The sequence below is a fragment of the Taurulus bubalis genome, assembly GCF_910589615.1.
Source record: "Taurulus bubalis genome assembly, chromosome: 2".
Classification (NCBI taxonomy): Eukaryota; Metazoa; Chordata; class Actinopteri; order Perciformes; family Cottidae; genus Taurulus; species Taurulus bubalis.
The window spans coordinates 8867070-8890423 of NC_136590.1; the positions used below are offsets into that span (position 1 = coordinate 8867070).

The following is a 23354-nucleotide window of genomic DNA, read 5'->3' on the forward strand; positions in this document are numbered from 1 at the left end:
TTCTTACTTTTAAAAGAAATGTGAGAGTACTTACTTTTAAAATATATTTAAAAAAAAAGTAGAATGTATAATATATTTACAGATTTTCACAAGTGCTCTCCATTTTGTTTTTCTATTTAGTGGTACATCTCAAGTTGCCTGTTGCACTGCTAACAAGTCATTCATAAATTGTATTAATATCCATCGATCAACATGACATTAACATCAATGATGTAAAACTGCACTTTAAACAAAGAGGTACTTGCTACATATTTTACTTGAAACTTGAAAAGTTACTCCAAAACGACACTTTCTGTCGCAGTAAAAGAAAGTCTATGTTTTCATTGTGTCAAAGCAAAACAACTGCTGGACTTCACAGCAACTGTTGCTCAATAAATCTGTTTCTCAAACCACACCGTGAAGACCAATTACTGTCCTCATAATAAGTTGCTCTCTGTTTATGTTTACATAGAATGTGGTTGGGCTACATTTCAGAATAAGAGCTCTCAGGGGGAGACATCTCAGGCGACAACATTTTGGGCTATTGTCATCTTCTTTCAGACGTCTGGAAAAGTTGATTTCACGACACTTTGTCACTTTGCGTAAAGATTCATCCTAATCTCACTAACAATTATCGCAGGATAATGATTTAATTTACACATTTAAGAATAACATTTTGGGGAATTGGCATTGTGATATCTATTAACTAAAATAGTTGACTTATTAACTTGGGATGTCTCCCCTTAAAATCTCTTTGGTTACATCACCAGTGGTCAGACAGGAAAGTTTGTACTGGGACTTAATTATGTTTCTACTTTACACTTCTACTCCACAATATTGCCATAGTATTATGCTTTTATTCTACATATGACTGCTTTAATTGCGTGGTATGTAGCCAATTAAAAAAAGTACAAATGTAAAACTACCTAACGGTAAATAATATAAGCAGGGAAGATTTGACAAACTACAACAATGAGGCACTACTTACACATCAAAACATCTCTAAAAATAATTGATGAATACAATATGTCATAACACATTGCATTGTTGTATTGCTAGTTTGTTTTAGGTATAAGTACAAGATCAGATAGCTTAATACTCATTAGAGAACTATTAAACAAACTTGATGATTAATTGATGATTAATGCTTTGATGGTAATACTTCCATAATATAATAGCCCAAATGGGGCAATTTTATATATTTAGTACCTCTACTTTAGGTGCATTCAGCTGATAATACTTTACTTATGTACAAATTTGAACACAGGACTTTTATATAATAGTGTTTTCACTGTGTTATTGTTGCTTTTACTTCACTTAAAAGATGTATATCTCGCTTCCACTACTTTCAATGTCCATATACAAAATGAGAAATACTGACCACTTCCTTATTAACACAGGCATATACTTGAAGCCACTTCACCTCACCAAATATAGAGTTTTACATCTATGGTAGTTCATTCGGAAAAGGTAGGCTGAGAGAATTATGAGTAACTTTATTTGATTATATCATAAACATCAAAATGACGAAAAAAATAAAGTGGCCCTGAGCTCCACTGCCCTTTTTCTGAATACGTCACTCACACAGTCACTCGTGAACCATTCCTGGAAGAACAGCTGCATCTCTTTCAGATGCTGTGGAGGTTTTAGCAATGTGCATGCGTTGGCCCAAACGCCGCTTCAGAGCCTCTCAGAGGGGACGTCTGAACCCACAGAGATGCCAGCTCAATTAACTTGGCTATAAACATTATAGGCGACGATTAGCGGGATGGATGAGAAGCAGTGAAATGTTGAAGGAGTTTCATGAAAGCCATATGCGCTCTTTGTGGTCTGACTGTAGTTACAGTTTCCCCCAGTGAGAAACATCAGAGAATAGTTTCAACAACAGGCTGCAAAAAAAACTTGTAATTGCATGCACTTCCGCTATTTTGACAAATGGTGTCAGTGTTTTTCTTTTACTCAAGCGTCACCCTCTTGGCAAAAACGAAACTTTTTAAGAGCTGACAATGTATTTTGGATTTGTTCTCACTGAAAGAAAGCTTATGGGCTCTAGGAATCACAACCAAACTCGAAAACGGCATGTCGAACAGGAGTACTTCTTCAGCTTTAAAACTACACTATATGAACTGAACCAGTTAAATGTTTTTACCGCATTTGTTTAAAAATTTTAATGAAAAATTAAATCATAAAAAGGGGACTTTTGTCAAAGAAGGAGAAGACTAAGTGTTCCTTAAAGTTGAGAAGGGATGGCTCCTGTAACAGGAGTCATTCAGCCATCTGTCTGAGGCCAGTGTGAACCACAGATGGCATACAGCATTCTGCATGGGGTCTCAGTACTGGGGTGAAGTGGGTTGGAAGCTCACTTCCTATTCACTGTCAACCATATGCTAGCTACAGTTACATTAACAGAGTCAAAGAGAAAGGACTAAACCACCTAAATCAACCTTTATTGTAAGCTATTACACGTTGGTGATTGGTGGATACTGCCCCCTATGGTTTTGACTGTCACAACACACACTGCCCAACTTGATGAGTTGCAAGACACCTACTTCTTACAATGAGCTGTTTGGATCATCTGTTTGCTGAGGAGTCATCTGTGGACAACAAAACACAACTTGCAATGTCTGCATTTGTTTGCTGGACTGACGAAGGAGTTTTGGTAAAAAAAAAAAAAAAAAAGGGTGACCCCCACACTGTAGCTTACAGAGTGGAGGAGACAAATCCTCCGTGCCCTTTAACACAAAAGGCAGACAGTCTAAAACCAAGGAGGACAGTCTGGGGGAGATTAGTGGCACACAACAGATGTTACTCCTTGATTAAGAATAGAGTGTGCCAGGGGTGCCCCACCCTTCTGAGGCCCACTGTGTTGACTTCAGCTCCCACAAAATAAATTAACTTACTGCATGGTATGTTATTGTTGCAATAACATCCAGTTGCCTTACTTTTGTGTCGTATGTGTCATGAGTATAGTTGGCTTATGTCAATTTTCAGAGGTTCATTAAGTAAAAATTCCCCATTTGTGTAAACATTCCTGGCAAATAAACGGTTTCTGAAGTAAACACATTTTTGCCTACCGCTGTCAGTTGCTCACAGTGCACACACAGTGTCTAAACATGTATTAAGGTAAGCAAACACACCACTCTATATATATATATGAACAAGCTGTAAAAACACATGTGAATCAATTCTTATTCCTCGTCCGTATAACACGTCCGAGCACTGGCAGCGAAATGTAACCTCTGCATTTAACCTATCCAAGTATTAGGAGCAGGAGTTAGTATACAGTAGGGGAGCACATTTGGAGGTCCCACATTTGGGGGTATTTAGGCAGTGCCCTGGTGCGAAGTCGCACTGGTGGATGGGTTGCAAGATGGGATTAACAGGTTCAAAAAGTGAAATACTGTTTTTATGGTTTATTACTGGCTTATTAAATGTTTTCAAATGAAAGAGACAAACTAAAGATTATAAGGACTTTGGTTGATAGAACCACTGGTCTAAGTGATATCAATAGTATGTGCAGGTTAACATATGTATACTTATGCACAATATGTGTTGAAATAAAAAAAAGGATATATTGTTCTCTTTTCCAGTTTGTATCATAACACACACAAATAATAGTAATAACAGGTTGGGCATATGCAATAAAAAAACACATAAAAACGGATAGTTTAAATAATAGCCAGTGGAGAACATCTGTTTGTAATACATGCATTTATTTAGGACTAAACTTAACTTATTATATTGGAACTCATTTTGTGAGGGGGGAACTAGAAATGTATATATTTCACACATCTTCCGCTTTCTCCCTCCACCTTGCTCATTAAATCCCACGTAGTTGGCAGGTCATCGTGTTACACCACTGTATATTGTGAAAGTGCCCTGTCTATATGCACAGCTCAAAACTGTGATTACTTTTCATTACTGCAGGGTGGATCAGACCAATAGTTAGAGCAGCGGGGGGTGGTAGTTTTTCCATAAAGTCTTAAATATATTAATGTTTTACTTTCGCCCACCATACGCTTCAGCTGAAGTATCTAATAGGTAAACAAGCCAGATAACGTAAATAATTAACGTAAAACTGAGAGATTTAGCGGCATAAACAACTTTTCAGACACCCCTCTCCCCTGTCAAAAGTAGTATCGCCCGTGTATGTTGTCACAGGCTCATTAGCGTGCAATCTTGGACAGTAGTGCACTGGGGCAATGTTGTAGTTTGCAGGAGCCGCCTGGAGCAGGACGCGAAGTGAGCTGCTCGCCTTGCTTCCTGCCTGGACGCCTTGTTCTGGTTTTATGCTGAAACAAAACTCAACATGGTCCAGCGAAACTAACCAGCTGCCCGGTGTCGTTGGAGATCCGAGGCGCTCTCCGTGATGCTTGTGAGTGGTACTTTTCTTGGTCAAATAATAAAGTTTCTGCGCTAGCTAACTGAGGATCTATAGCTAGTTCATAAAGTGTGATGCTCCCTTGTGCTTTGAAAGTATGTGATGAAGTGTTTTTTTTAAATATATATGATGACACATTTACAAAAAAGTGACCAGTATTAAGTAAGTATTCTTCACTGTGAGAACTTTACACAGCTGTAATTAGTTAGCTAAGCAACTTTTCCTCATGTACTACCATAGCTATGCCTCTTTTGTCTTGTCTGGGCTATTACTGACATAAATTCAGTTTTTTTTTTTTGCTAGTTCTTTCTTCTGTTTATTATGTCTGTCTTGCCACTTAATAGATAGTTGCAGACAGAATGCAATGCAATGTTATAGTGGGGATTATTAAAACAAGTGCCAATAAGTGTATGTGAAGCCCAGACATGCTCATGCATATCAGTCTTAAAAATGATGCCTGTAAACTACCAATTTTTGTATCATCCACTCATCTTTTTAATGTCAGCCCAAGAATACTTGGCTTGTTTTACATCTGACGATAAGTGTGATTCGTTGACCGAGTGATCCAAGTTTGCAAAGAGACACTACATTCATTGGATCATTTTTTGTTTGTTTGTGAATTGGCTTTGAAGCGCGTACATTCTGATCTAAAACTGGGGTTTCACTCATACACGCAATGGTAAGATAAGTCAGTGGGTTCTGGTTGCAAATGTATAAGACATTTTTTCATATTTTTTTATTATTAATAAGCCGCTGCATGCCTTTATAGCTGATGCCACATCATTTGGTGCCCATGTCATTTAGTTCTCGGACTCTTTCATCTATGTTACAGTTTGTGCCGTAACAGTGGAATGTTGTTGTCTTATCTTTATGCAGCCAACCCTCCCCTCAGGTATGAACACAGAGCTGGCTGACATACAATCCAACAGATTCTGCTCAGTGGGATCATAAAAAACCAGAGCTTGTTAAACCAGAATTTCTCAGTGTCCCATGGTCATGATTATATCTGTTGAGTTCATTAGTGGCTTGCACATGCACACATTACCATTTAAAAAAATATTAAATAAGAGACTTACTTCTAGAATACAAATGTGTCATATTACTTTTTTTATGCAGTACATTTCATATTTTATCATCAGTTGCTTGTGGCCCTTCTGTCAAGTTCAAAATCCTGTTTGCTCTGTAGCTTGCGTGTAACATTCTGTGAGCTCCCGTCACACCAATTTCTTTGCCAAACTCATTTCCCTTTCATGAGGGATTTTGGAAAAGGGGTTTAAAGGACTGTTTGTGCTGGTTACTTGGACAAGCTCAGTTTTCAGGGCCTTTTTCTTCTGAAACTGAGAGGCATCCACCTGGAGGGCTGGCAAACTCATCTGAAAAAGCGTTGAACAGTTTGAGTTCAAGTATAAAAGAGGCTGCCCATCAGAGTTTGTGGATGACACCGCTTTCCATGTTCGTATTACTTGAAATATTAGGACATTTAGACGAAGACAGCTTTAAAATGAAGGCCTTCCGGGGTCCTGTAAATTGTATTGCCACTGTTATAACGTTGTTCAAACACTTATCTGAGAAAAAGTTATTTCCCTGGCTTTCTCGTGTTGTTGCAGTGGAAATTCAGTGTGGGGGATGGATGCATTCCTGCATGTAAAACTCAGGAGTCCTCGTTCCCCTCCACTCTTAATTTTGATTGAAAGTTATTAGAGCAGTGTCCACTGGATAAGACTTACTCTTATGTGGGTCTATTAACATGCAATTTTATTCTACTGCAGTAGTAAGAGAGTGTTGTGTCTCCAACTCTTTGTAATTAAGAGACTTTGCTAGAGTTAGCATTCAACTGGACAACATTTCTCTCCAACTCGGACAGGTTTGTTGAAAGCCTCGATTACAGAGCTCAACAAAGCTCTTGTTCCGGACAAATATATACAGTGCAAGTGATTATGTATGAGATGATTAAACAGCAGGCTTGCTTTAAAACGTAGGCCTCCTTGGCTGCCATGCATAGCCATGCTGAGCTTTTGTGTTTATGGTAAGTGGGCAGCTGCATGCTTGTGAGACCTTGGCTGTACCCCAGGCCCTCAACTGAGCCTGATAACTACTATTGAAGCTGGCTGCTTTAAATGTAGAGTGTGCCTCCTGTTTGACATAGCCTAATGTCTGTGAACATGCAGACAGCTGTGGGCTTGCCTCCAACTTACAATGAGTTTCATAAATGTCTTTTCAGTCAGTCAGCCGTGGCAAAACTTGGTGGCACCTGCCCTTTGTGGCACCTAATTAATGAAAACGCCAACAAAGAAAGTTTTGGGTTTCAAAAGCCTTGGATTTTCACTGTGAACACGATGCACACTGCTGCAGGGGAAAAAAAGCAGAACTCGTTTGGCAATTTGTCATTCAATTATTCGGTCCTTCATGAGCACCACATGTCTGTCTTGCCTTTTTCTTATTGCATGATCTGTAAACACACCCGCCATTATGACATGAGGAACCGCTGAAACGGGAGTCCAAATATGGATCCCGTGCAAGCCATGCAACTCAAAGAAGTAGGCCACCAGAGCCAATTGCTCACGGTTACAAGCTTTTGAGAAATATCTCCCAGTGGAAGGGGAAAGCCACTCTATTACCCAGCATTCCTCTCACAAGTGGCATGGTGATGAAGAGCAGCACAAATCCCCCAGCTAGGTTTCAGGTCGTGGGACGTCTCAGGTGCTCAGCAGATGCTCGGATTACTGAGACGGCCCACAATCCTGGGATTGTTGAGAGCAGGACGCAGATCCGACTTGCCTGCATGCAGGAATGTCAAAGGAGGATGTCGGAAAATTGAATGTTACATTTATGCTTTTACGTTTTTTAAGTTGTGTCTCAACTCAACAGGGACGAAAGCTACAATAAGAAATTGAAGCATGTGTGATAGTCTAAATATAGCTCTGTAAGTGGTTTACTCAAGCATTGGTCAGTAGCCTATAAAAGGTGCAACAATTATTTCAAACAGTCTTGTTCTCCACCAGCTGCCCAAGTGCTATAAAATGGATTAGTATTAGCTCTAATTGTCAGTCAGACACAAAGCTGCCAAATCCTTATGTAATGTTGGCCTAACCTGTGGGATTACAGTCTAAATAATGTATGGAAAAGCTGCTCTAATTGGGGAAACAGAGCTTTCATGGGTGGCTACAGTTGCAATGCCTATTGTAATGGCTAAGCTTGACAGTCTGTAGTCTTTCTGGACTTGACCTCGATTTGTGAGTCTTAGAACAGTGGCATCTACAATATAGTAGTCTTGTGTCCTATTTTCTATCGAAAACAAAGCGCGGTCTGTTCAGGCTCTTGATAGTTGAGCTGCCTCTAAAGCAGACCTCCGTTTTATACTCGGCCCAATAGGCTCTGTGGTTTCCTCTCCCGTCCTATCTATCGCTCATTCAGGCCGCACGATAGCTCGCTATTTCTGACAGCGGTGGTTGAAAGGCTTGCGGTGACCACAAAGGAAGTGTGGAGTCCCATCAGCTCGTCCGAGGCAGCAGCATTGCTGTCTTTTAGGAAGGCAGCTGTCACTGCAGACCTGTTTTGCGTGTGATGGAAAGCCCCGTCAGATGGGAGCGTCCTGCCAACGTTCTTCCCCCTTCTCAGAGATTAGACTTCTCAGTTGTCATGGCTGCTGCTCTGCCCCAGCACAGATAAAGAGCTATCAGCCCGCAGAAGTATAAAAACTCCAACTGATTCCAGATAATGGCGGCATCGTTATTGGGGCGATGCAGGTTTGGGCGTCAGAAGGGTAGCGGCACCCCGAAGGGACGAAGTTGTAGAAATGTCATTGAACAGAACACAGAAGTGCACTTGGGTGTAGCCATGAAGCTTTGGAAACCATGCCTTTTGTGAGCTTTGTCCATACATGAAAAAAAAGCCCAATATATTCTATTCACAACTTGTCACAAGTTTGAATGTTTTTCAAAGGCTGTGGGGCTAGGTTAGGCTTTTATAACTGTGTGTTCAGCTTATGTCATGGAGCTGAGGAATGCTTATAATTATGTTATAAACCTCGCCCATCTAAAGCACTTCGCTCAGATTTATGGGATAAAAACATAATGCCTGAGCATGAGAAAGATGATGAACTGTTGCGATTCTCCGTAACGAGACGTAATGCTGTTTACAGTTATTTACAATGTTGTTTACGGTTTAGAGTCCTGCGTGTCGGGCTACAGCCAAGACCTTTTCCATTTTTCTCGTGTAGGAAAACATAATTTAGTGACCTTTTTGTTTGGGTAAACATCATGTCAAAGCGTGTTCTAGTTTTTTTTTGCCAATTTCACTTCTTTTGGGCGAGGTTTTTGCTCTCTGTGTCATTGCCATCTGCATCCTTCACCGAGCCATTAGTGGTAATATATAAACATTGTCCTCGTCTACCGCAGCACGTCCCTAGTTATCTCTGCTGTGGAACACAGATCTGCGTGGTTGATGGTCACGCACAGTATAAGCTGCCCTGACCTACTCCAGCTCCAAGCTTTGATCTGTTCTGTTCCGTTCACACAAGCCCACGACTTAAAGCCGTCCTTGAACCGCGCTGATCTCCTTGTAGAACTCTGCCAAAAAACACCCTCGCGTTTAAGTTGTTTTCCTGACGTGATGAGTGCTGGTAATGAAAATCATATGCTGAATGCAAACATAACCTCCAGTATGTCGGCTCCCGCAAGGTCTTGTGATTCCCCCTCCACACACACACACACACACACACACACACACACAACCACTCCACCCGCAACCTCTGATGTCGCCACTTTTCTTTCCCACGGTGTCCCATCATCTGCGTTTGTTTCACGTACGCCGTCTCTTTCTGCTCGCGGTCGTTCTGTCTTTAAAACATCCTCTGACCTACGACCATCTTGTGTCCGCGTGCACTTTGTTTCAATCCCCTTGCTGACGTCACTTCTAGTGGTCGTGAAAAATACTCTGCGATGGTTGTATAGATCTGCGTCCGTGGCTAATCAGCTGCGTACTGTAACCGTGGTGCAGCACTAATGCGAAAAGGGTTGTTTTGATAACCGCAAGGTCAGCTATTCCCAGCCAGCCCCTGAGGATTCAATTACACAACTTTGACTTTGCTCTATTCCTCTTTGTGCGCTCCAGTGTGGAACACTTCGAGGGAACTTGCTCTCTCAGATGACTGATAATCCCCACATCGACAGGCAAGAACAAAACAAGGTATAAAGTTCTTGTTTTGGTGACACAGTGGAGAAACCACGTGGAAGTGAAAATTCCAATTCACACGCTACCACATATGGCGAAATAGGCAACGCCCTTTGCGAATCAAAGCGAGAGTTTCCTGGTCATGTTTACTCGCTCACTTGAGAATTGAAGGAGCTTGTCAAAACCACTAACCTTCCTTAAATTTCCACTCTTCAAGTTTGACTTTTGTAGAAGTTGAAGTTACAGTGACTTCAGATTCCAAACAATTTGTAACAAATTATCAATGCCTGCTTGAAAAGTTTGAAACTCCTAATGGAAGACGGGAGCTGGGACAGCTTGGATTCACAGAAGTTAAAATGGCCCAGACATTTCTCCAACCGTTCCTGCAGCATAAAGCATGAAGCCTCGTGTTCGGCAATTTGTCCGTCGCCATCTTGACTTTTTGCAACCAATCACTGTCAATCACCTGTCCCCTGTCAATCATAGCGCCCGAAAGCATAACCTGCGTTATGATTTTTTTACTCTAAAGGGACCATTGTTTACGATATGAACATCATGATGTATTGAAGAAGACTTAAAACTAGCGATTGAGACAATACACTCATGTTCACAATGTTTTAGGTAATACATCAAGAGAGAAGTAGGTTAATTTTGTCATAGACTTCCATACAAGCTGACCTCTTTTTCAACCCTGATGGTCAGTAGAGAGAAAGAGGTTGACTCTTGCCAGAATTAGCACCCGCTATTTGAACTGCTAATGCAACAAGTGTTTGCTTCATGCTAAGCATACAGATCAATCAGGCAGAGAGAGTTTTTTTGGACGTTTTAATACTCAATGACACTTTTCTTTGTGGATTGGAATCCATTGTGCAGAGAATGCAGCCGGCGTCCCCTTCGATGAATGAAGCTACTCACCTAACAGGACAGCCTCTGAAGTCATGTTTGCTCCCGAAGAGAGCACTGGGTTCGCCCTCCATTGACTGCGTGTTTCAGAGCCTCCACTCGGGGGGGATCTGCTCTCCTCAATCCAGCTGGATTGTTCTCCGCTTATATGGTTGTCAGAATGTCAGAAATGCACAGAATTCTAATCCCGTGCTCATCTCTGTGTGTCCGCTCAGAATTGCGCCGAGGAGTGAAGGCACATTCCTGAAGGAGTCGAGGGCTGCTGTCTTAAGCGTATGAGAAACCAGCGCGCTCACACCATGTCGGTCAAGATGGACGCCAGGTTTTCTTGCCCTCACTGGAACAACTTGGGACAAAGATGTGTGTTGCCATGGTGATCATTTTCAAGAAAACACTGGAAAAAAAGGGTGCCGATGATGTAACATCCAAAAGTACAGATTTGGGCCCGGTGAGAGGTTATTTTCTACTTTTTTATACGTGTAACGTGTAATTTTATGTTTGTAAGGAGCCTTGTCAACAGGCCTCAACGGCACTTCCCTAAGGGGAAGATGACAAGGTGCTGCTCCAGAAAACTATGAATAAATAAAAACTAAGTTCTGCTGATTCTGATATTTCTGATATTCATTCTAGAATGAGTTCTGCTAATAAAAAAAAACATGAAAACATTATGGAAATATGGAAATGAGAAACACAAATGATGTATGATACAATATATAACAATAGTGCTAATAATAATGCTAAGATTAGCAAGAAAAAAAACGTTTACTCGCTGTTGGAGGACTATAACCCAGTACGCATTGGTTTGGTTGCTGGCATTGATGTGATGGACCCTCAACGTAAACGCAGGGTAAAAGTGTGCAGGGACAGGGTGGTGGTTTGGAATTGGGCCTAAATCAAGAAATTGTTGCCGGCCACTGATCGCTCCAAATCAGTTTAATGGCTCTACATAATATTTTCCTGTTTTGTCAACTTTAATTAGAGCTTAAATATGACTGTTATCGTCCTCTGATTCAAATCTTTCAGAAAATTTATATATTTTCCCTTACTAAATGTCAGGAAGTGATGTTGAACGTTGAGAATAAAGCATGTTTTTCTTACAATTTCTAATAGTTGTATCATACTAGCTGCCAGGCCGTTTGTTATCTGGTTTTGAATCCCCCGCGCTTCATTTAATGGACTCAAAATGACAATGGAGTATTTTAGTTTCACTGGGCAGACCAACTCTGACTCATTTTCCAATCAGCATCCATGAAGTAGAAACCTTCTTTCTGCCAGCGCAGAGTGAGAAAATCCCCTCACCAATGCGGACTGAGTTTGCCCTCTCAGCCACGTGACATGAAGTCATCATGCGCTGAGCTGTTTGTGTGTCAATCGGAGGCATTTAGAGTGGTTGATGGGCCGCACTTAAACTTCATCTCTCAGCAGGAAACAAAAGTGTTATGACAATTATACATACACAACTCTGACTTTACAGTAGGTTTTGATTTGCATTTGTTGAATTATTGACCTGGTAATACTAGAACCTCCTGTACATTTCATGCAAACCCATTCAGGTGACTTTCTGCACAGCTGACCGTGAATTTCTCTTTCATTTCTGTAGTTCCAGGCACAGACCATGACCCAGGGAACTGCACTTTTCTCTTGTGGACTCATGGGTAAGAGTCATCTTTTTCTTCAATATACACATTCACACCTGTAAGTGTGTTATGTGATATGGAAAATGTCAGCAGTAGATAACCAAAGGAGTGATTTGAGTAATAAAACATATTCTGTAAATCTAGATAAGCTAAGTATCCGTTTTTAGATGTCAAACAAAACAAGGTATTTCAACATTAAATATTGCTATATTGTCCAGAATAGCCTAACACGAGAATAGCACCAGACATATTAAAGGTGATCAATATGGAATTCAGAGCATATCTACTGCCTCCACATGACTGCTCACAGCGGCTCACAGCTAACGTTGCTAGCAGTGCTAGAGTTTACGAGAGAGAATCTGAGGGTATGAGTGCAGTGCAGAGCGGCGGCCGCGAGCTAACCAAGTGGAACACGATCGTAAGCTAATGCACCATACTTGTCAACTGTACATGACAAGTAAATATGCACTTACAGTTGTCCTCAGCAGCTTGCGGAGCCCAGGAAGTGTATTGTGACAGCAGAGGTTTGAAGCTGCTTGGCGTATTGTAATATTTCTGAGAAGTTATTGGCAGAATGGCAGCAAACCAGTCTCTATTGCATCTGGTTGACGGTCACACGGTATAATGTGGAACATGTCTGACGGGTGTTTCAGCCAAGGTAAATGTGTGTTAGTGACTAAGTGTTCGCGGCTTATCATTAGCTGGAATCCTATGGCACTCCTGCATGCTTTAAAGCTGTGGACCTGTTGTCCCCAAGTTGAAAATTTGGTTGTGACTTCCCTGCCTAATGACTAACAGCCTTTACAGTCTTTGTATTGTAAGATTAAATAGCATTCTGTCCTTGCAGTATCTTGGCATGGAGTGTGTAATACTGGCAGAGTACACAGCAGCACCAGTAGGTGTTGTTAACACTGGCCTTTGTTCTTCCTCCTGCCCGTGTACTCCAGATGGTATTTGGGATTTTTTTGTAGTTCCAGTGGAGAAGAATAGACCTTTCGCATACCAGGAGTGGGCAGCGGCCTCGACGTTTAGTGTCTGACTCAGAGTTGACTTCAGTTGGCAGACCCATTCAGAAATTCAGAGTCTGTGTTGTGGGAATAACAGGTAGTAGTAGTCACAGTACTAGTGCAGAGCCGATCAGTAATGGCTGATAGGGAGCTGGCTTGTCAATCTCAACAAAAAAAATATGAGATGATAAGCTTTAGTCCAAATGTTTATGATGGGTTATTGGCATTTTATCAGACCTTGTTCCAGCAGAGACAAGGTTTGGTATTCAGTTAGACATTGAGCTCGCTCCCCTTCCCAATTAGCTGTGATTAAACTCTGTGTCACTAAAGCAGTGCCTGGAGGACACAAGTTATTTTTAGTGGCATATTTCACAAAGCAGTGAGTAGAGTACAGCATATGTACAAAGTACATATGCTGGGACCAACGCGCTGACCCAGACTGGAGACTGTCATGGATGAGGTTGTCAAACATAACCTCTAATGATTGTGGAACCTTGGCACTGAAACTAGTTTTAAGGACAGTTTCTCCTGGGAGGCTCATTCCGAAAGTGATTCTCATATTGTGTTTGTCTAAATGAGGTTGCACACCAAGCCTGACTTTCTATGCATATTTTTGCTATTTGTTCACCAAAAACAAATGCAGCAAAACCTGGAACACTGAGTCTGATACATTTGTTTAAAGTAAAATGTGATAATGGAAAAATGAAGTGTCAAGAGCGGGAAGATTTTACAAGCCAATATCAGACACTGTCTTGCAGTTGGATACACTTATGTACATTTAATAATTTATGTGTGTGTGTGTGAATTATGTTGATCCTGAACAGAAGCTGGCAGTCATATGACAACCCACGTTGCCTCAGGGAAACATCTTATAAAAAGGGTCACTTGTTTCCCATATTGTTAAAGTTCATTTATACATAGACATAGACTTTTTTATACCTGTTCCATTCACACACAACAAATTAAGCTCTTTACATAACCATTTATGACATACAACAATTTCAGTGTCAAAATGCAAACATTATAGTAAATATTTAGTTTTTTTACTTTTTCAGCAAAAATTCAGTGACTAGTGCAAATAATCCCATAAATAATTTCCTCCATCTTGTCTGTGATCTTGTTTCAACGGTTATTTAATTAAAAAAATAATCTGGCCTTTTGTTGCAGAGGCGAGCCGGTGGCGTGAGTTGGGCCACAGCTGTGCTGTACAGCAGAGGCCAGTTGGGACCAGCCTGGAGAGCCTGTGGGACGTCCTGCCTGAGGTGCACAAGAGTTCTGCCCACTGGGATTGGGACGTCGGCTCCACTTCGACCACAATCAGCAGCTTGTTGCATGACCTCAGCCTGACTGAGGCTGCGGCCTCGCACTCCACCGCACCCCCCAGCAAGCGGCAGTGCCGGTCCCTGTCTTGCTCAGATGAGCTCGGTGGCTGCCGCTCTACCTGGCGCCCTCAGGGCTCTCGCGTGTGGACGGCGGTGGAGAAGAGGAGGTGCCACAGCGGCAGCAGCGTCCAGCGCGGCGGCGGCGGCGTGGTAAACGCGCAGCTCGGCTTCCCGGCCATGCAGCGCAGCTCCAGCTTCAGCCTTCCCGCCCGCTGCAACACCCTGGAGCTGCCCTGCTTCGCCCGGCCTCTCCCCTCTGCCTTCACCGGTCTGGCGCCTTCCTCCTCCATGATCCCGTCCTCCGAGCCCTCCGCGCAGCCCCTCTACCTCTCTCATGAACAGATCTGCCTCCCCGAGCCTCGCGGACCCTCGCCAGCCAGCTCCCCTGACTCCACGCCCGAGCTGGAGCGCCGTGGCGGACAGGGAGGTCTCGCCCGTAGTCGCTCACAGCCGTGCGTCCTCAACGACAAGAAGATCGGCGTGAAGCGCAGAAGACCAGCTGACACACAGAAGCAGAGGCCTTCTTTGGACCTGGCCAAGATGACCCAGGTTGGTTTTTATAAAAGGTTTACTTTGGAAAACATCACACATAAATAAACTGCTTTATATCAGGTTTAATCAGGACAATAGACACTTAAATACTGCAATCTCTGCCAGTTTGGTTTACAATTTATGGAGTATGTATTCTGCTTTACATCACTTGATGCCTCATATAAACTGTTAAACGTTGTATTTAATGTTGCACCTGAGCAAGTCCTATAACTTTTCAGAAGTAATTTCAAGGAGCATTTTATGTGCCATATATTTATTGGTTGAACTTGCCACAGCCTTCTCATGTGCTCCAAAAGAGTCCAGAGCATGTGAGACAAGACCCTCAAGAAACAGTCGTGCCAGCTGGAAGCTCTGCAAGGTCCATCAGTCTCACTAACATTAGCTAGTTATACTACACTGTTGTGGCAACTTTCTCCTGCCATGTTGGATAAACAAACACTTCCAACTAAGGTCACGCCATTGTGTCTGTTCTCCATCAGCACACCTCAAAGTGTTTCTGCAGGCATCGTCGTTAAATGAAGGCGAGCGTTCAGTCATCCAGGCCTGCTCTGGGTCACATTCCATTATGTGGTTGTGCGTTTGCAGAAATGGAGCGCACAGAGCACATCATTTCCTTTTAATTTTTTTTATAAGACTGGATTAAGATGATTTGACCAAAGCAGGATTTAAGATGACAGTCAAATGATCAGACGAGTTTGTTCTCATAAAATAAACGATCTTACGAAACCATGAAGCGTTTCAACAGACATCCGCACATCCTGACAAGCGCTTTGTCTCTTTGCCCCGCGAGCGCACAGACACACGTAGTTAAGTTTCACACGTACACCGACTGGATCATAAACACAGAGCTGGACTTGGCCCCTCTGAGAAAGTCACCCAGAGTTCAGCCGAGTCTCAACAACAGCGCCGCTGTGACACGACGAGCAGACGCCACACACGCTCCAAACGGGGACGAGGTCAGCGTGGAGAAGACGGCCTCAGGCGAGGCTACTAACAATATTTTCACAGTGGAGCGTCAGGGTGCTGAGATTGTTGGCATTGAGTCTCCCCTGCAGTTTGTGCATTGTGTGCTCAGTTCCTCCATCATTAGAGGGACCGATGAGGTTTATTGCATTGTATATTTTCCTTTGACGTCTTCAAACCTTCTCAAGCGACTCTGGTTTAGAGGAAAGCCTTGGAGAAAATGACTTTTGGATATTTTTGGCCCAGTTATGCAACTGAACCCAGCGGTAGAGCTGATGAACTGACAACAATTTTTTACAATCTACTAATTGTTTTGAGTCCTTTATCAAGCAATAATGCCCCACCTTTGGGTTGGGACAAAACAAGCTGCTGACAAAGATGTCACCTCGAACTCTGGGAACTTGCGACGGGCATTTTTCATTATTTTCTGCCATTTCATAGACTTAACAATTCCGTGATTCATTATTGATAGAAGTTTGTAGCTGCAAAGACTGCAGAAAACCACAATGGAAAAGGATGTTCTCTTGCGACGACCAAACTTGCTCGGCACTCGCCTCTTACGGCGCTTCACACACGCACACACACACACACACGTCACCATATCAGTACTCAAAGTCACCTTACTATTCAAAGGTTGGTCACAGTGCTGAGTGTGTCTCTGAAGTGGCCTCTCATCCACTCGCCACAGCGGTGTCGTTTACTCAGGGAGAAACTGCTACCCTCTGCGTGGCTCACTGCGGCTCTATGAATGTCAGGAAGTAGAGCAGCTGTGGCAGAGGTTATAGATCGTTGCACAGGGGAGATGCGTGTTGGGTAAAGAGATATTGATTTCTGTAAATTCAGCTCAGTGGGTGGATCGCTGCCACAACCGGGCCTCATGAGCTATTGATCAGCTTGTATTGATGGAGAGTCAAGGTCAGTAAGGCCTTCTCCATTTCATTCACACACACAGAGAGAGAAGCAGACAAACTGGACACTGGCAGCACTTATTCATGACCCGCATTGTAATGTGGTGCAGTAAGTTGTGTGAGGACACTCTGCCTGAAGCTCTTCCTCTGCAGACCGCCTCCTCTGCTCCAAGTTAGAGCTATACTTGTACTTGGTCTGAGTTTGTACGCATGGTTGAATGCACGTATTGTAAGTCGCTTTGGATAAAAGCGTCAGCTAAATGAAATGTAATGTACTTGGTGTAGTTCATGTCCATCATGTCGGCAGTGTTTTGCTATAGTCCAGACTACTCAAAGTCTTATCAGTCCGGTCCCATGGCCTGGGCCAGAAATCTGACGGTTGGGACAGAGGTGCTAATGCAGAAGGCAGCAATGTGACACTGGCCTGGTGCTGACAAATGGACCCGCTTGAACGGAGCCAAGAAAAACAGCAGCGCCGCGTTTGATCTGGTGCAGAGACCGAAGACCTGGATCGTTTCTCTTTAGGTTAAAGGTCATTATAAACCGAATCCCTTTGGGCAGTTCATTTTTTTTTTTTTAGACAAAATCCCAAAAAAAAGAAGGTAGAAGACGACACTTTGTGCTCTTGTGGTTCTCGACACTTGGCTGTGACCTGAAGCCCCAACAATCCGACGCTTGTTACATGGGCACGCAAAAGTGACAGGAGGTTTCACAGAGGCCCTATTCTCTCCCACGTCCTTCTGGCCCGACACCGTCGTGGTCAGGCATGAGGCAGCTGTCCTGCCCGCTCCACATTAGCTGCACAGATTGGATAAGCCTCTGTCACAAAGCCTTCCACTCCAGCACACACAGCTGTCACAGCGCTCGCCTGCAGCAGAGTTGGCACATGTGGATTTGCCGAAAAAGGTTCCTGGGTTTCCCAGATGTATGCCGGCCTTTCACTAGATCTGTACAATGCACACAGAGTCCAAAGGGCGACATGAGCGATGTCTGCCCTCTGGGTATCTGGCCACTTGCTGCCTGGACCTCGGATCGCATAGCCTCACTTATCCACCAGTCAACCACCAGTTGCTCCAGTATGTAATGCAGGCTAAATTTATACCAGTCAAATCTTTTTAATATTACAGTGGTTGTTGCTCAGTGTCCAGCTCTGAGCTCACTGACTCACCCACATACTACGAGTACAGTAGAGGGATTGTATGCCTTTTTTAGTTTTGTTTGTGCCCTAGTTGAGACGTGGGTCATAGTCCAAGAGGAAGGAAATGGTTTTGATTGATCACAATGGAGACTATAGACTCCTGCCAGACCAAAGGTTTGACATATTTGTTTAAGTTAATGATTGTTTCATTGAGAACATTAATTCTAAGCCTTCATGTACTTCCACAGAAACTGCGTAATTTCCACAGCCTCAGCTGCCCTGGAATCACAGGCGAAGATAGCGGTGAGTCAAGCCAGGCCCCGCCCACACTCAGGAGCGCCGCTCAGTGTTACGCTGACGACTCATCAGCAAGCGAACGCGGCCTGGAGGACGTTCAGCCTTGGACCAAAGAGGGCGAGACCCCCAGGAACGTGCCGTCAGACCCCACCATCGAGGAGGCGGACTGGATGCCGGGGACGACCAATGGGAAGGACAACGAGCCTCTGTGGGCGGGGCTGTGTAGCATGAGGAAGGACGTGTATCAACTTGGAGGCGAGCTCGACATCGAGCAAATTGAGAGGAACTGAGCTGGACTGTCTTCCTCTCAGGGGACTGAACGTTTATCACCAGGTGGTACAATAAACAGTACTGATAGTCTTAAGGACAAAGCAAGTGGAAAGCTAATGCAGTGAGCGTTCCAGCACTAGGTTTTTTTGTGTTTTTTTTTTTTCTAAAAGGAGAGCTTGAGCAGGAGCTTTGTGGGCCATTTTTGGAGGCTTTGTGTAGTCAGAAGCTACTTATCTCAACTGTGTCTCAGGAGCACGAGGAAGTCGGGGAGGACGGATTCAGGTGGCGATGATAGAACTGATGAATATAAAAATGATATATTAATGTTGGCTCAGAGACTGGGGTTTCACATTTCTCTGTAACCCTGATTACCTTCATTGTACTGCGTTCGGAGAGAATTCACAGCAGGTTTGTATCAATTCTCTGCACTAGAAGGAGTGTCCGTTCCTCTTCAATAGTACATGAGCACATGATGGACAGATGCAGACTACTTGGGGAGCTACTGTTAGTAAAGCCCCTTCACTCTTACTGAGCAACCAGCTGCACCCACACACAACCTGTAAAGTATATTAAAGAGCTTAGCATTTCACACAGTAACATCAGGCTTCTCTCCGAGATCTCCCGTTTGTGTGAGAAAACCTTTGTGATTCTAATAGCGTTAATATTCTTTTTACGATTTGTAACTACAAAGTTATGTAAAACATGAGCATATTTCTATACAAATAAAACACAGTTTTAAATGTGTCATTTGTAATCACGTTATTTCAGCGTGTTTATGCACAAGATATCAACTAAATGTGTGTTCAGACAAAGTGAAGGTTGGATGTGGTGTAGTTGCACATGTCAGAGGACGAGAATAGACACACATTTGCTCTCTAGATTCCAAATTCTTGGAAGAATTCGGAAGTACCATAGACCGTATAACAAAAAGGGTCTGAACTGCGATCTTTCAGCCAGGAGGCCGCTGTTCGTTGCCCATAAGAAACGAGACGTCAACGTTGATTTATTTGTCACAAAACTAACTAACGGCACTTCCGTAGTTATTTGAACCCAAACAACGATCTTTTCCTCAACATAGTACTAGAAGTTTTTTTTTAAACAGCAGTAGTTTCCTGTGAAGACGGAAGTTTTGGAAAGGCCTTATGCATTGTAACGAGCAGAAGTGTTGCTGGCTTTTGGAGGAAAATGAACACGAAAAAGTAAGACATACAAATTGTTGAGGAGACATTAATTATAATTAGCTTGTTTGAATATAATGCAATTAATGGAGTACTATACTTACATTTTTGATACTTACATTTCTACCTTACTTGAGAACTTTATCGTTTCACTCTCAAATCTATGTGGTGTGTGGTTTACTATAATGGTATGAACTACCAAACACCTGTTACTACATTAACATGATAAAATAGCACTGTACAAGTACTTTTCATCTTGACATAAAAGTGAGTACATGCTGATGAAACCTGCGTTTACACTCAGGGTGGTATTGCTACTTATATTTAAGAAAATAATCAGAAAGCCATTAGCCGAACCCGTGCATTAACAGCAAGGTCATTGTTGGAGACGACTTTAATGCAACAATGCAGACTGACCCAATTAAGTAGCAGGAAAAGACAATCAGTCGTAGTAGTGGCACCACTGATGAGCCTGTGTTTGTGTGCTGAAGCGGGAGTGAGTAGGAGGACGCCAGGCAGGGGTGGGAAGTCCGGTCCCCGTTTCTTTTTCTTTTTTCGATGGCGGGTGGAGTGGCGGAGCTGAGCGGCGGTTCACCCCAGAGACCTCCCTCCCTCCCTCCCTCCCTCCCTCCCTGCACTGGGAAACAAAAGGGGCTTTTTCCTCTGAGGAGCACAGTGACGTGGGAGGCGGCTGTGAATGTGGGCCATGTGTCAGGGCTGCCGCTGCTGCTGCTGCTGCTCCGTTTGTCTGCGTCCCCTCCCCAACTGCCTGTGTAAACCTCCAGAATGATACTACCCGTAACCTTTTGATTCGTTTGCTCCAGTACGACTGCGTACCACTTGGAAGTCTTTGGAAGCGTAAGGTGCAACTGAGGAGAAGTCACATCCTTAAAAAAAACGGCTGAGTAATTTGAAGATTGCTTGACATGCTGTACTTCAGGCGCAAATACCACACAAAGCATAACTGTGGGATGCATAGTGTTGTAATGGATTGGATTATTACTGCTGTCTGAGAATGTGTGTGCTTGCATAGTGAGGTCATATTTACACTGTCACAGAGAACATGCAAGCCGCTGCTTTTCACTGGTTAGGCCCTTTTTCGGGGAATGAAGGAAATGGGTAAACAGAAGCCTTGTAAAACGTGCTGTGGGGCAGACTGACATGCCGAGGGACGCCGAGGGACTACAAGGGACGCCGGCCTTTAATCAGTGGATTGACAGAAATGAAAGGAGGCTGTGTTCCGAGAGGAGATAGGAGTGCAACAAGAGGGGCATGTCAGGCCGATGTTCTGCACTACACTCGTCCACACAACCCCCACCAGCCCTGACGCAACAGGGTGGTAATCTTGGAGGTTATGCACGGTCCTATCTGCTCTAATGACGAGTCACATCACACGTTTTTTAAGCAGCAGATGGCCCACAGTGCTCACGAGGGAGTTTTATGTCAGAGGTTTCAGGTGCATAATTTGTTCGTCGTCTATATGTCAACAATTAAAAAGCTATATTCAATATTTAAGTTACCAGTAGTTTCAAATTCCTGCAAAAAGTAAGATAAATGTTCTATTTCACTACATTTAATCAAATCATGCACAAACAGCAAATAGAATTTTGGAAAACAAGTCTTTTTCAGGAGTTGAACATTTCTAATAAAATAAAATGAAACCGTATGTGACATGAAACTGAATCTTGGCGCTAGTTTCCAGGTTTGGTGCCTTCCCCCGCTTGGCAGCTCAAATGTGGTTGGGGAGGGAAAAACAATTTAGCTAGCACCCGGCCACAAAACATTTTCAGTTGCAGTGCAAGTGTTGTCTGACGCGTTTCTAACAAAACAGGAGCTGAATACTGGAAGTGCAAACCTTAATTGAGCTCTAAATTAACAAAAAGTCCATTTTTTTTCTGTCTGCATGCACTGAATCAATACACTTCCGTATGTGGAGGGAGTTATCGCGTTGAATCTCACCCACAGACTTTCATGCAAGACCGCAAGATGATCTTTTAAAAGTTCAGTCAGTGTTACGTCTGAGCAGCAATAGTCTGCAGAGATGCATCAAGGCCATACACGCCTTCTCAAGTCAAATAGTTGCCCCTCCAGCAAGATGACTGTAGGATCTAAATGGAGCGTTGAAAGCTTGGGCTTTTACAAAAGGTAACTGGACACGTTCACAGGAGAGAGAGCCCCTGCCGAGTCAGACAGCTTTAAACCCGAGGTCAGCTGGAAGCCTTCAGACCTTTTGTTGGGCACGACGGTTCGTTTACGCTGCATGGTGACATACGACCACGCTTTCTCCTGGATTATACACGCGCACAGGCGCGGGCATGACATCACAGGGTCATGCTTAGCGTCAGGAGAGCCAGGCCTCTGACGCTTTAGCGGGCAGCTGAGCAGGGGTCGTGTCCTGTGACGGCTGCGGCCATGTTGGAGTACAGACTGCTTTGTGTATGAACTGAGACGCTTCTTAGATTGCCTGTAAACACTCAGAGAGGGGAAATTCAGGCCTTTTTTTCAGAGTCCTCCCACGCCACACAGTGCTGTTGGCATGTCTGCCCACGAGGGAGGGGGTGATGAAATGTGGGGAAACCATGTGGCTTGGCGAGGAAGAGCAACAGGCCTCCACATGGACCAGTGCTCCACAGAAGGGAGGGGACAAATAAGTGTCTGCTGTCAAAACAAGTGCATTTTTCCACAGATAACGGTGCATTCGGGGCTGCAGGTGCGCGGCGTTGTCTGGTCAGCTGACCCGCCGCTTCCTGTCAAACGGGAAGTGCCAAATGAGAGGCGATGAAAGTTCAAGGTGACACACAGCTGGCTGTTGTTTAGGTGGGTTACATGCAGGTGCGCTACAAGAGCAGCAGTGTGTGTGCCGTGTAAGAGGAGCCTAACCCAAACCGATGACACAAAAACGCATATGATGTTGGCACACACACACACACACACATTTTAGAGATTGGATTTCAAAATCATTCTAACCAAATATAAAGTTTCAGAGTGAGTGGAAGTCACTTATCCCGTCAATGACACATTTAAAAACAAATCACACCGTTGCTGGATTTGGTTACAAACCGGACTTTGTGCAAATGAGGCCCCCAGGAGAAAGTTAGCACTGGATGCTGGAGATTGCCCCCTCTACCTCCTCTACCCCCTCCCCCCCTCCTGTAGCATGTGTCCGTCTGCTCCTGACAGACATGCTACGGGGCTTTGCATCCCTGATGAGTCAGTAACATACAATGAGATCATGAGCTTAATGGCCTGAGGTTGTACAGGGAGAAGAGGGAGGTAAGGGTGGAGACACTCTCGCAGACATATCAGTCATAATCAGTCAATAATCCTGTTCTGGTAGGACTGCAGAAGCTGATATTTAGAGATAAACATCAAGCTGAAGTATGCTGCGGATCAAGAACATTTGCAGGAAAAATGAGTTTGAAAAATGGCAAGTTCACAACTCTATTGGAATAAATGTTTTAGTCCTTAAAACTAGGGGTGAATGTTAATACAGCTGAGGCTCATGGGACATTGGTTTTGCAGCTAAAGCAATTAATCAGTGATTCAACTTATTTTCTGTAACTTTTCTGCAAATACAGTAAGTGCCT

At 43.5% G+C, this 23354-nt stretch overlaps 1 protein-coding gene across 1 annotated transcript; it reads left to right on the forward strand.

The window, feature by feature from the left end:
* The first annotated feature begins 4243 nt into the window (after positions 1–4243).
* fam53b (family with sequence similarity 53 member B) lies at positions 4244–19333 on the forward strand. Its single transcript, XM_079237620.1, has 5 exons — positions 4244–4354; positions 10651–10883; positions 12036–12090; positions 14247–15010; positions 18271–19333. Exons 2-5 carry the CDS (start codon positions 10794–10796, stop codon positions 18607–18609), a joined length of 1248 nt encoding a protein of 415 aa, XP_079093746.1. The 5' UTR covers positions 4244–4354; positions 10651–10793; the 3' UTR covers positions 18610–19333.
* Positions 19334–23354: the final 4021 nt, after the last annotated feature.